We start from the raw sequence: 11,976 nt of genomic DNA, 5'->3' as shown, positions 1-11,976 counted from the left end.
GATAGCGTAGACCTGCGTCATGTTCACCTTCTCTCCTCGACATGCTCTAATTCTCGGCGATCTCAAAGTTTCTTGCGTCAGGGACTTATGACTTCTCGCTGCTTTCTCCGTCGACTTGCTTATCTGAAGAACCAGGTGATCTGCTACAAATGTTATCGGCGTCTTCAGAGTTTCTTGAATCACCGTCCTCTGCCTACCCCCCTTGCCTGAACTGGCGAGCTTAGCTAGCAAGTCAGCTCGGGCATTCTGCTCTCTGGGCACATGCACTACTTCAAAGGAGGCAAAGGAACTCTTCAATTCCTGCACATACTCCAGGTAAGCTGCCATTTGTGGATCTTTAGCCTGGAACTCGCTTGTTACTTGCCCCGTGACTAGCAGCGAGTCACTCTTAGCCATCAACACCCTGGCTCCCATCTCTTTGGCCAGCAAAATCCCGGCGATCAGCGCCTCATATTCTGCTTGATTGTTGCTGGCTTTGAAGGCAAACCTCAAAGATTGTTCGATTAGCACGCCGTTGGGTCCTTCCAAGATGACTCCAGCACCGCTACCCTGCTGGTTTGACGATCCATCCACCGAGAGTACCCAACGGAAGTCATCCCCTTCAACTCGTGTCGCCTCAGATGAGAGCTCGACCACGAAATCCGCAAAGATTTGCCCCTTGATCGGGCCTCGAGGCTCATATTTAATATCAAACTCTGACAATTCTACCGCCCACTTCACCATCCTTCCCGCAACGTCAGGCTTCTTCAAGACCTTCTGGATGGGCAGGTCAGTCATCACCAGTATGGTGAAACTATGGAAATAGTGGCGCAACCTCCTCGCCGAAAATACCACAGCCAGCGCAGCCTTTTCCAGGGCCTGATATCTCGTTTCGGGGCCCTGCAACACCTTACTAACAAAATAAATAGGCTTCTGAGCCTGATCCTGATCCTGGGCGAGCACCGCACTCACCGCCCTCTCAGTTACAGCAAAATACAACCTGAGAGGGGTTTCCACCAGCGGTTTACACAGAACCAGCGGGCTCGCCAGATATTCCTTCAGCTTGACGAAGGCTTCCTCGCACTCCTTCGTCCAAGCAAACTTGTTATTCCTCCTTAGGCACTGAAAATAGGGATGGCCCTTTTCTCCGCTAGCTGACACGAAGCGAGACAGGGCTGTCATCCGACCTGTTAGCTGTTAAACCTCTTTCACCGTAGTTGGGCTCCTCATCGCCAAGATGGCGGCACACTTATCAGGGTTGGCCTCTATGCCTCTTTCAGTTAAGAGGAAACCCAAAAACTTTCCAGCCTCCACGCCGAAAATGCATTTCTCTGGATTCAGCTTCAATTTAAACTTGGTGATCGTCGTGAACAACTCCTCCAAGTCCGCAACGTGCTTGCTTTTTTCTGGCGAGGTCACGACCATGTCATCGACGTACGCTTGCACGTTCCTTCCCAGCATCGGTGCAAGTACTCGATCCATCAACCTTTGGTACGTGGCCCCCGCGTTCTTCAGCCCAAATGGCATCACTTTGTAGCAGTAGCACGATCTCTCCGTCATGAAGGCTGTCTTCTCTTCATCCATGGGATGCATCTTGATCTGATTATACCCCGAGAAGGCATCCAGGAAGCTCAACAACTTGCACCCTGCAGCACTATCTACCAGGGCGTCTATGCTTGGCAAAGGATATGAGTCCTTCGGACAAGCTTTATTCAGATCGGTGAAATCGACGCACATGCGCCATTTCCCATTACTCTTCTTCACCAGCACGACATTTGCCAGCCACTCAGGGTACTGGACTTCCCTGATGTGGCCTGCAGCGAGGAGTTTCTGTGTTTCGTCCCTAATCGCCTGCCTCCTCTCCTCGTTGAACTTTCTTCTTCTTTGTCGCACTGGTCTTACCAAGTTGTCCATCGCCAGATGATGGCACAAGAAGTCGGGATCGATCCCGGGCATGTCCGAAGCGGACCATGCAAACGCGTCTAGATGCCACTCAATCACCTTGGCGATCTGGTCCTGGAGCTCAACCTCCAGGGATCTTCCCAGCTTGAAGATCTTTCCCCCGATTTCTCTCTCGAGCCACTGCTCGACGGGTTTTGGTCTGGTTTCTCTGGCGATCACCGCCCTGGCGATTCCTGGCCTCTTCCTCCTCTAGACCAGCGTTCCCCTCCCCCAGCTCAGCATCCACCATCTCCACGTCTCTTCCGGCGATCTCTTCTGTTACCGCCGATCTGGGCTTCACACCGGGAGGCGGGGTGGTCGTTACGTAACTCACCGATCTCTTGTTTTTCAGGCTATTCTCATAGCACTTTTTTGCTTCTTTCTGATCGGATTTAATGGTGATCACCACCCCCTCCATAGACGGCAACTTCACCTTCATGTGCCGGGTCGACGGTATGGCACCTATCCTGTTGAGCGTGGGTCTTCCCAACAGGATGTTGTATGCTGAAGGAGCGTTTACAACAAGATATTTGATTTTTTCCGTTCTTGAACCCGCCACATCTGTAAACGTTGTCCTCAACTCTATGTACCCCCTGACCTCCACCTGGTCACCAACAAAACCATACAAGCACCCTCCATAGGGCCTCAGCTGGTCAAGGGGCAGCTCCAGCTGCGTGAAAGTCGGCCAAAACATCACGTCTGCCGAGCTTCCTTGGTCCACCAGCACCCTGTGGACCTTTCTTCCCGCTGTTATCAACGAAATTACTATGGGATCGTTGTCATGAGGCACAACATCCCTGAGATCTTGCTTGGTGAATGTAATATCCACTTCCGGCGAGTGGTCTTCAAACATATCCACCGTCATCACAGACCTCGCGTACCTCTTCCTCTGTGATGCAGTGCATCCACCTCCTGAGAAACCCCCTGCAATGGTGTGGATTTCTCCGTGCGTAGGCATCTCGTGCTGCTGAGCCTCAGCACCTGCTGGTTGGGAGCTCGACGCGCCCCCCGTCCCTCTATCCAGCAAATAGTCATTTAGGAACCTGCTCTTAACCAGATCGTCGAGCTGATACCCTAATGCCAGGCACGAGTCCACTGTATGGCCAAAGCCCTGGTGAAACTCACACCAGGCGTCTGGCTTTGGTCCCAGCACCTTGTCGCCCACCTTTTCTGGCGCCTTCAACCTAGCGGATATATTGGGAATGGCGATCAGATCCGCCAATCCCATGACAAACTTGTGCTTAGGCGGGCGATTGTATTCCCGGCGTGCTGGTTGCTGGCGTCCTTGGCCTCTGCCCTTGTTCTTCCTTGGATCATAGGGATGGCGAGTCCTCTGATCCCTCCTGGCCGCCGCTGTCTCCAGCACCCTCTGTGGCTGGATCCTGGTCTGGGCGCGTGGCCTAGTGGGGGCCACGCTTCCTCTCTTCTCGGCGACTTCGCTCTCGTCGGCGATGTGGGCCACCGCAAGTCGCCTAACCTCAGCAAACGTGGCGGGGTGTGCCCTGATCAATGCCTCGCAGAATGGTCCCGGCAGCACGCCCTTCTTAAATGCATAGACTAGCATTTCTTCATCTTTGGCCGACGATCTGACCATCTGCGCCCCAAAGCGATTTAGGTAGTCCCTGAGGGACTCTCCCTGATACTGCCTTATATCAAACAAATCGTAAGACACCCTGGGCGGTGCCTTATTCACGATGTACTGCTCGACAAAAATCTTCGAGAACTGTTGAAAACTGGTTATGTGACCGTTAGGCAGGCTCACAAACCATTCCAGCGCCGTTCCCTGGAGCGTGCTCACGAACATCTTGCAATACACGGCGTCTGATCCCCCTGACAGCATCATCTGCGTATGGAACGTGGTGAGATGAGCTTCAGGATCCTCCACGCCGGTGAAAACAGCCTTAACAGGAACCACACTCGCAAGAATAGGCGTGTCAGTAATCGCCTGATCGAAAGGCATAGGAAAAACACGAGGTGGCGACGACGGCGCGACCTCTTCAGCAATAGAACGCCCTTGCTGCTCCTCAAGAGCTTGACGCAGCTCCTCAGTCACCTTGCTAAGCTCATCATTCCTGGCCCGAGAGGCGGCCAGGTCCTCATGCATTCTCGCCTGTTCTATGCGCGAGGCTTCCACAGTTGCCTGCAACGAGCGCATAATCTCTACCATCTGCGCCATGGTCATGGCGGCGGCGCCTTCAGCAGCGACGGGCGCAACTGGACTTGAACGATTGCTTCTCATTTTTCTCATGAAACTTGGCGAATCACAGAATGCAGCGAACAACACTTACTTCAGCTACGATTGATTCAGCGATCAATCGGTCAGAACCTCGCAAAACTTCGCAAAAACTCAAGAACACCGCGAATCCTCCAAAGAAACCTACAACTCCACCAGAAACCACCGCTTCTCCTACGGATAACACAACGAGCCAAAGAACTCAAACTTCACCGAACAAATCTCGCGTAAACAGCAGAAAACCTCACTTCACCGAACAAAAACCCGAACGAACGGTGGAAAACGCGAAATCACCGAACAAATCTCAAACGAACAGCGAACAGTGGTTGCACCAGCACACAACCACGCAGAAAACTACGAAAACCTTCAAGAACTCACGCTGTGGATGGGAACAGGTTTTACACGGCCCCACGGTGGGCGCCTGATGATCCTACCTGTTGACCAGAACGTTGGAACTTGCCTCGTCAAACTTGGATCGACGTGTGCACCGCTTCAACCTCCGTCCTCCGCCAAGATCCACCTCAAGAACCTGCAAAAGAACAGAGCGGCGCCGCTGCGGCCGATCGCACTCCAACGCTCAAGTCAGTGACCGAACCACCAAATACTAAGAGCAAGAACACTCAAGAACTCTCAAGGAACCGTGCAATGTTCTCTCTCACAGTATGCTCAAGAACTCGCAAGCGTAAAGAGTATAATCTGAACGTGCGTACCTCGAAAGTTCGTTGGGAAACCCTTAAATACCTGGCCACTTTCTCTCTCCTAGCAGTTACGCAGCTGGACACGTGGCTCGCATCCAGTCGTACACGTGCCATCATCTGGAGCCTCCTTGACTTGGGCGCTGCTTCTGACTCTCTTTTGGCTAAGTTACTTATGCATGGTACTGCCCAGTGCATAGCTAACTTGGGAGTGCGATCTCTACTGGAACTGGTGAGTTAGGGTGCCTTCGTACACCTTCCCTGTGGTCTCGTCGGCCGCCTTCATAATCTGCACCACCTTCATCTCTGGCGATGTGCTTGCTCTGGCGATCTCCAATCACTAGGTCGCCTGAGTTTACATCTGGCGACTTCATCTTTAACCCGGTGATCGCCGATTCTGGTATGCTGGAGATCGGAACACGCCAACTTAATAACTGGCGACTTCACGAGCCCCCCGACTTCCTTCCCTTCTGCCAACCTGGCGCCTTGTCAACACGCCTATACTGTAGCTGGATGCCACGTCATCCCTTCCGACTACCAGGGCGGTACAAATCGTAATTGAATTCTCTCCCGTTCTCAGATTCCTTGTGTAAAGTATGAAAATGTGTAAAAACATACCTTAGTCTGTTAGCAGCGAGAGCTTATATACCTTTCTGGTGCTTCTGCCACGTGTTTCCTTCTGACATTAAGCCTATCTGTAGGTGCAGCCTTACGAAGTTGTAGCCCTAACTTAGGGAAATCCCAGCGTATAAGGCTTCCCTCTCGGTGTGCATCTTGCGTGGGGGGTGACTGCTTGGGTGCCAACTCATGCGCCCAAGATCTTGGTCACTCGCCCTGGGAGTGTTTCTGCCGTCCTCACGTGCTATGCATTCAGATTACCCCCTGGGACGTGGCCCTCCCATGGGTCGTCTCTGTCCCAGTGGTTCTCTAACGGTGGCGCGTACTGCCGCGACCTCATGTCTCATGCACATATACACCGTGAGTTAGGTATCTCCCTGCTAGAACTGGGGGTGTGGCTTGGAAACCACCTTTCTCGTCTATTATTACTCTTCAGGGTACCGAGGCCCGCCCGAGGCCTCCACGCCCCTACCGTGCCGCCTCCTACTATGCCGCCCCCTCCACGGTCGTTCCTACCCATGGGTATCGGGGGGTGGCACCACTCAGATATGAGCACTTCTTGGTCCGAGGCCGGTCAACGCCTGAGGCCTGATCAACCTCCTTTTCTTACCTCATTGCGCCCCTGATGGGTCCCATTATGTGTTAACTTTGGTCAACGCCCGAGGACGGGTCGGTACAATAACATCTCAAAAAGTATGGTATAAAACTGGATTCAGTTCTATGATCCTTCAATTATACGCTAATAGGTAAGATATATGCCATTAAATCTTATTAAATCAATTTTTCAAGCATCTTTCCCAATAAAAGGTTCTTCGCATATAATGAAAGGAGATGTTAGTATAACCACAAGTTGAAAGCAAACACTTTACACTTCCAACAATGTGAAACATGGATCAAAACTGTTCTAGAGAAAAATAATTCAAACTTGATTACTTGGAATACATGGTTAACCCCACATTCATTTGAAACACAACTTTATTAATGGGAATATCAAAATGCTTCTTTAGCTCCTCAAATTCCAAAGCACAAGACTTCTTCTTCTTACTGCTACTACTAGAACTAGACACTAGCATCTGCTTAATATTATGCACCTCCTCTTTCTTCATATAAATCGTAGACCCTGTTTCAATCGACAATATACTTCTTTTGAAATGAATATTGGATTGACCAATCCAAAATCTCAAACCGGATATGTCCAATTTGTGTTTTAAATTTACAAATCAGATTGTACAATCCAATACACAATACTGGACCCACTTTGAGGTTTTAGATTAGCCAATCCAATATTCATTTAAAAAAAGGAGAGTATATTTGGTATTTAAAAAAATATATAGAGGTGTAGGAAGAACTAATGAAAGTGCATGGAGAATTTACCAACACTTTGGCATTTAGAATAATGACCGAACTTGCAAATACAATTGGGCATTTTCTCTTTCTAAAGGTGTATTCTTCTTGCACCTCCATAGTTTCTTCTTGCACCTCTATAATTATTTTACATTCAAAATTACCCTTCGGTAAAAAATGTTAAGTTTTTTTTTTTTATTTCTGAATTGTATAAGTCATATACCTTCCAAATTATACAATTCAAAATATGACTTTATATTTTAAATTGTACAATTTGTAATCTAAAATTTATAATATAAATTTATATTACAAATTGTAGAGTTCAAAATCTATTTTTTTAATTCTCAAAATACCTTCTAAACTCTACAATTCAAAATATAATTTTATATTTTGAATTGTAGAATTTATAAAATATAAATATATTTATATTTCGAATTTTAAAGTTTGAAAGGCATTTAAGAATCCATAAAATACCTTTTAAATTTTACAATTCTCGAAATGTAACTTTCATTAAGGATAAATTAAATTTTTCATAAAAAGTATGAAAGTGCATAAAGTAGGCATGAAGGTATAGGTAGGTGGAGAAAGAAAATGACCTTTCTAAATTGGCAACCCAGTGTCATCTAGCCCAACCCATTAACACAAGTAATAAAGTATGAGTTTCTTCTTGCACTCCTACATTTTTCTTCTTGCAACTTTATCATTTGAAATACCGAAATTACCCTTTCACAGTTTTGGGTGATTCAGGATAAAAATTCTGTAAGAGAAAATAATTTTTTAAAGGATGTTTCTGGAATAAGAACTCCAGAAAAAAAAAATCATTTTGAAATATTTTTTCCAAAATAAATTTTTTTATTTCTGAATTGATAAATCTGGAATTAAGAAAATATGTTTCGAAAAATATGTTCCAGAAATATTCTGGAAAGAGCAATGCAAAATTTATTTTTAAAAGGGTAAAACAGTCTTGTTAAAAAATATGAGGTGCAGGAAGACATTTATTAGGGTGTAAGAAGAAACAGCCAGCATGCATTTGACAAAACTAAGTATATGTGAGTGTGCGTGTCACGTGAGTCTTCGTCCTCATGTTTCTCTCTATCTGCGTTAAGCGATGTGTGACTGTGCGAGACAGAGGTAGATGATGATGTATTCACGGATTAGAAGCCTTGGTGCAAACATCAAATGCGCCGCGAGACTCTTCTGTTCATCATCCGCTACCACTCCGGTGGCGCCGTCGCAAATCCCGCAGACTCTGGCGGGGCTCCGGGCGCGGCTGGAGGAGGAATCACCGTCGCTATCGGACTTCATCTCGCTGAGATCGGAGAGCGCGTACTCGGTAGAGGTCGGGACTAAGAAGAAGCCGATTCCGAAGCCGAGGTGGATGAAGGAGGCCGTTCCCGGCGGCGAGAAGTACGTGCAGATCAAGAAGAAGCTCCGCGAATTGAAGCTTCACACTGTTTGCGAGGAGGCTCGTTGCCCTAATTTGGGCGAGTGCTGGTCCGGCGGCGAGACCGGCACTGCTACGGCAACTATCATGATTCTCGGTGACACTTGTACTCGAGGTTGCAGGTTATAATCCAATCGTTTCGCTTTCTTTTCTGTGTTTAACTATTTCTTTATTTGGTGAATGGAGCATTTATTTGTTTTTGAAAGTGGCTTTGAGGAAGTGCGTTGTAGATTTGGATAATTAGGTAGAGTTGGTGTTTCGGTTTGATTGATAAGTAGAGCAGGTACAACTCGCCATTGGAGTAGCAAAAATGATATGGAGCAGTTCTGTGCTCATGTTATGAATTCTAGGGAATGCTGGAATTGCTTTAAGTAATAAGCATGTTTTTGAGGTTGAGTTGTTTAATGGCTTAGCACGTATAGTCGATTGAGATTGTAATAATTACATGTACATCTTAGAATTTGTTCTCAAATCAAAAAGCTAGCTCATGAAGTGAGAGCTGTCCCACACTTGTATATACTATTTTGGTCATAGCATTAGTGAGCTTTCCAATACATCCGATAATGGCTCGGTAACCAGTGTCTCAATAGGTCGAGTAGCAATCAATCACTAGAGTAGGCACTATTTTCTTTAAATTTGGTTTGGATGTATAACAAAATTTGATGTTAAAATTTTAAACTTTTATTTGTCTAACCGATAACTATCACTGTACTATGGGGTGATACACTGACTTCTCTTACTGGTACTGTTTGTTAAGTTTGTACATTGCATCCTTTTGTTCGGGAAAGTACACACTGTCATTGCTGTGTACTTTTATAATGCATACCCTTTTATATTTGAGAAGTTGCTCCTACCTGATGTACAATTTCTACAACATTTATTCTAATTAAAAAAACTAGGTAAGAACGGTAGCTGTAATTTCCCAAAGAAGTATAGGATGTAATAAGAACTAACTTTGGGAAGGTTAATATGATTACCCAAGACTCATTATAGTTGTATATGGATTAGTTTTTTCCACAAGACTTGCATCTAATTATTTCTTGTTAATTTTCAGATTTTGTAATGTTAAGACATCGAGGACTCCTCCACCTCCTGACCCTGATGAGCCTACCAATGTGGCTGAAGCAATTGCGTCATGGGGTCTAGATTATGTGGTTATAACAAGTGTTGACCGTGACGATTTACCTGATCAAGGGAGTGGTCATTTTACTGAAACAGTGCAGAAGCTGAAGGCACTGAAGCCTAATATGCTGATAGAAGCCCTAGGTATGTATTTGAACATTTCTAGTTACTGAAAATACTATGGCATCTGGTTCTATAATCCCGATAGGTGGGCACCTAGTTCTATTTAAAAAGTTAAGCATCTGTATGGTTTGCAGTTATAGTTAGTGGATAATGGTATGAAAGGAAGGCAATCTTTTGTTAACTTTTGTTTCAACTATAGGATATTAGGTTGCAAGGTGGATCAGGTGGTACCTATAGTGCTAATTCCCCTTGAAGTGTCGATTGCTGAATTTCATAGACAGTATTTTTATTATTGAAAAATGTGATATGCTTACAGTATGGCTTTTAATAGAATTATAAAAAATCTTGTTCACCGGTCATTGAGAATAAGGTTTGATTTTGAATATCAGGTTTCAATCTTAGTATATATTTATTGAGATGAATTGTTTATTCAGGGTACTATGCTTAATTAAAAACCTTCTTAAGTATTAACTCAAATTTCTTCCTTCCATTGATGATTTTTGCACTATTGTTGTAACAGTTCCAGATTTTCGAGGAGATGCTGACTGTGTAGAGAAAGTTGCTAAATCAGGATTAGATGTCTTTGCACATAACATTGAGACAGTTGAAGAGCTACAGAATGTTGTACGGGATCATCGTGCTAATTTTAAGCAGTCCTTAGATGTTCTAATGATGGCCAAGGAATATGCTTCTGCTGGAACACTCACTAAGACTTCAATAATGTTAGGTTGTGGGGAAACACCTGACCAGGTTGTGAAGACAATGGAGAAGGTGAGAGCGGCTGGAGTTGACGTGATGACATTTGGGCAGTACATGAGACCTTCAAAGCGTCATATGCCGGTGTCTGAATATGTTACACCAGAGGCCTTTAATAAGTATCAGACTCTTGGCATGGAAATGGTAAGACCTTTATTCATGTGTTTGGATTTAACTTACTTTGTTTTGGAGAAATACTCATTTCTTTAGTGACTGCCTAGGAGCTGTTGAAAAAGACAGCATTTATATCGCATAATTAATTGGTTACCAAAGTAATTGTTAGAATATATGTTGAATATCTCGTAATACCAATGTTGTATCAAAATATTTTAGAGTACCTTAGAGATTATATCTTTAGATTAGTTTTCCTTTTTGTTTTGGAAAGATTAAAATATTAGTTTTCCTATTTCCTTGATTTCCAGGTGTCCTTATATTTCATGATTTGACTCCTTATTTAGTTAGGATAATGATGTAGTGTTGGCATAAAAAAAGAATTAGTGTATTTTACCATCTTATTGTAACTCCTCATTCAGTCTCTTTTCCTTTTCGTCCCTCTACCAAAAATTCAATAATTTCAACTGTAATTATTATCATCAATTTTGCTGGCATTCATGCAATCTAATATTAAATATCAGTTACAATAATAGTACTTTTTGTTGTTATATGTTCTCTCGGTGTAGTAGATATTTGAGTGGCATAAAACTTATTTACACCTGAGCTTCTTGCCTGTATTTATTCGTCTCAAAATTTGGAGCATCTAAAATCATTTTGCCTATTCAGTTTTTGTAAAATAATCATATCTGTTAATCCATGGAAAGTTCAAGTTTGTCATTTCGTTATTTACTCTTCGGAGTTAGCACACCCCTGACCCAGCGGACCTGCCAGTAGCAATCTTTATCTGACATTCTATTTCTGTTCATCACCAAGCGGTGCAATCATGGAACATTTCTCTCCTTTTAGTTTTTGCATCCAGCATCATGATGATTTGTGCAAAAACTGTAATATTATAAAAGCTGCATATGGTATTGAATTATAGCTTGATCATGTGGTATAATGACGAACTGATTCTACTTTGTACGAAGGGCTTTCGATATGTGGCATCTGGGCCCATGGTGAGGTCTTCATACAAGGCTGGTGAATTCTATATTAAATCCATGATTGAATCAGATCGAGCTGCATCTCCCTCAAACTGACATCCTCTTGACGCATTATCTCTTTTGTTATTTACACACTTCAATGTGCATTGTATGTAAGGAATGCAGGCTTACTCCATGCTGTTGATGCTCATGCCACTGAAATGAGTAAAAATTTATAAATAAGCATGGGCTGTCTGCCACTTTTTTCTCCTTCTCCTCCCCAACACCAACACCAATTAGTGGATTGGCTGATTAATTTGGAAAATGCAAATTTCAAGATTGTATATGTTATCATTTACTTGTATTAATTTTTTCTCTACTTAATTGGTGCCGACTTATACCATTTACCGTAGTTATTAAAAGTCATAAGTGTTTATCTCTTATTTGAGAAATCATTTAAAACTGTTGATTTTAATACTGCTGAAGTGTTTCTTTTTAACTGAATTTGGGTTTATTTGGTATTTGATATTCAAGCTTGTCTCACTGGACTTTAGTTTTGAATTAGAGTTTGGTACTACTTTATACCAGCGTACTACCAAAGAGCCTATATAATTGTTATGCAAATTGTCCTGCAGTTATGTTTAG

At 44.1% G+C, this 11,976-nt stretch overlaps 1 protein-coding gene across 1 annotated transcript; it reads left to right on the top strand.

Annotated features, from left to right (window-relative positions):
* Positions 1–6,479: 6,479 nt before the first annotated feature.
* Positions 6,480–11,715, top strand: LOC137835277 (lipoyl synthase 2, mitochondrial). The gene is made up of 4 exons (XM_068643712.1): positions 6,480–8,376; positions 9,309–9,520; positions 10,020–10,399; positions 11,338–11,715. Exons 1-4 carry the CDS (start codon positions 7,946–7,948, stop codon positions 11,446–11,448), a joined length of 1,134 nt encoding a protein of 377 aa, XP_068499813.1. The 5' UTR covers positions 6,480–7,945; the 3' UTR covers positions 11,449–11,715.
* Positions 11,716–11,976: the final 261 nt, after the last annotated feature.

Source organism: Phaseolus vulgaris, chromosome 5, assembly GCF_000499845.2.
Source record: "Phaseolus vulgaris cultivar G19833 chromosome 5, P. vulgaris v2.0, whole genome shotgun sequence".
NCBI lineage: Eukaryota > Viridiplantae > Streptophyta > Magnoliopsida > Fabales > Fabaceae > Phaseolus > Phaseolus vulgaris.
Note: the sequence above shows the minus strand (reverse complement) of the source record. Positions and strands in the feature narration are given on the sequence as shown.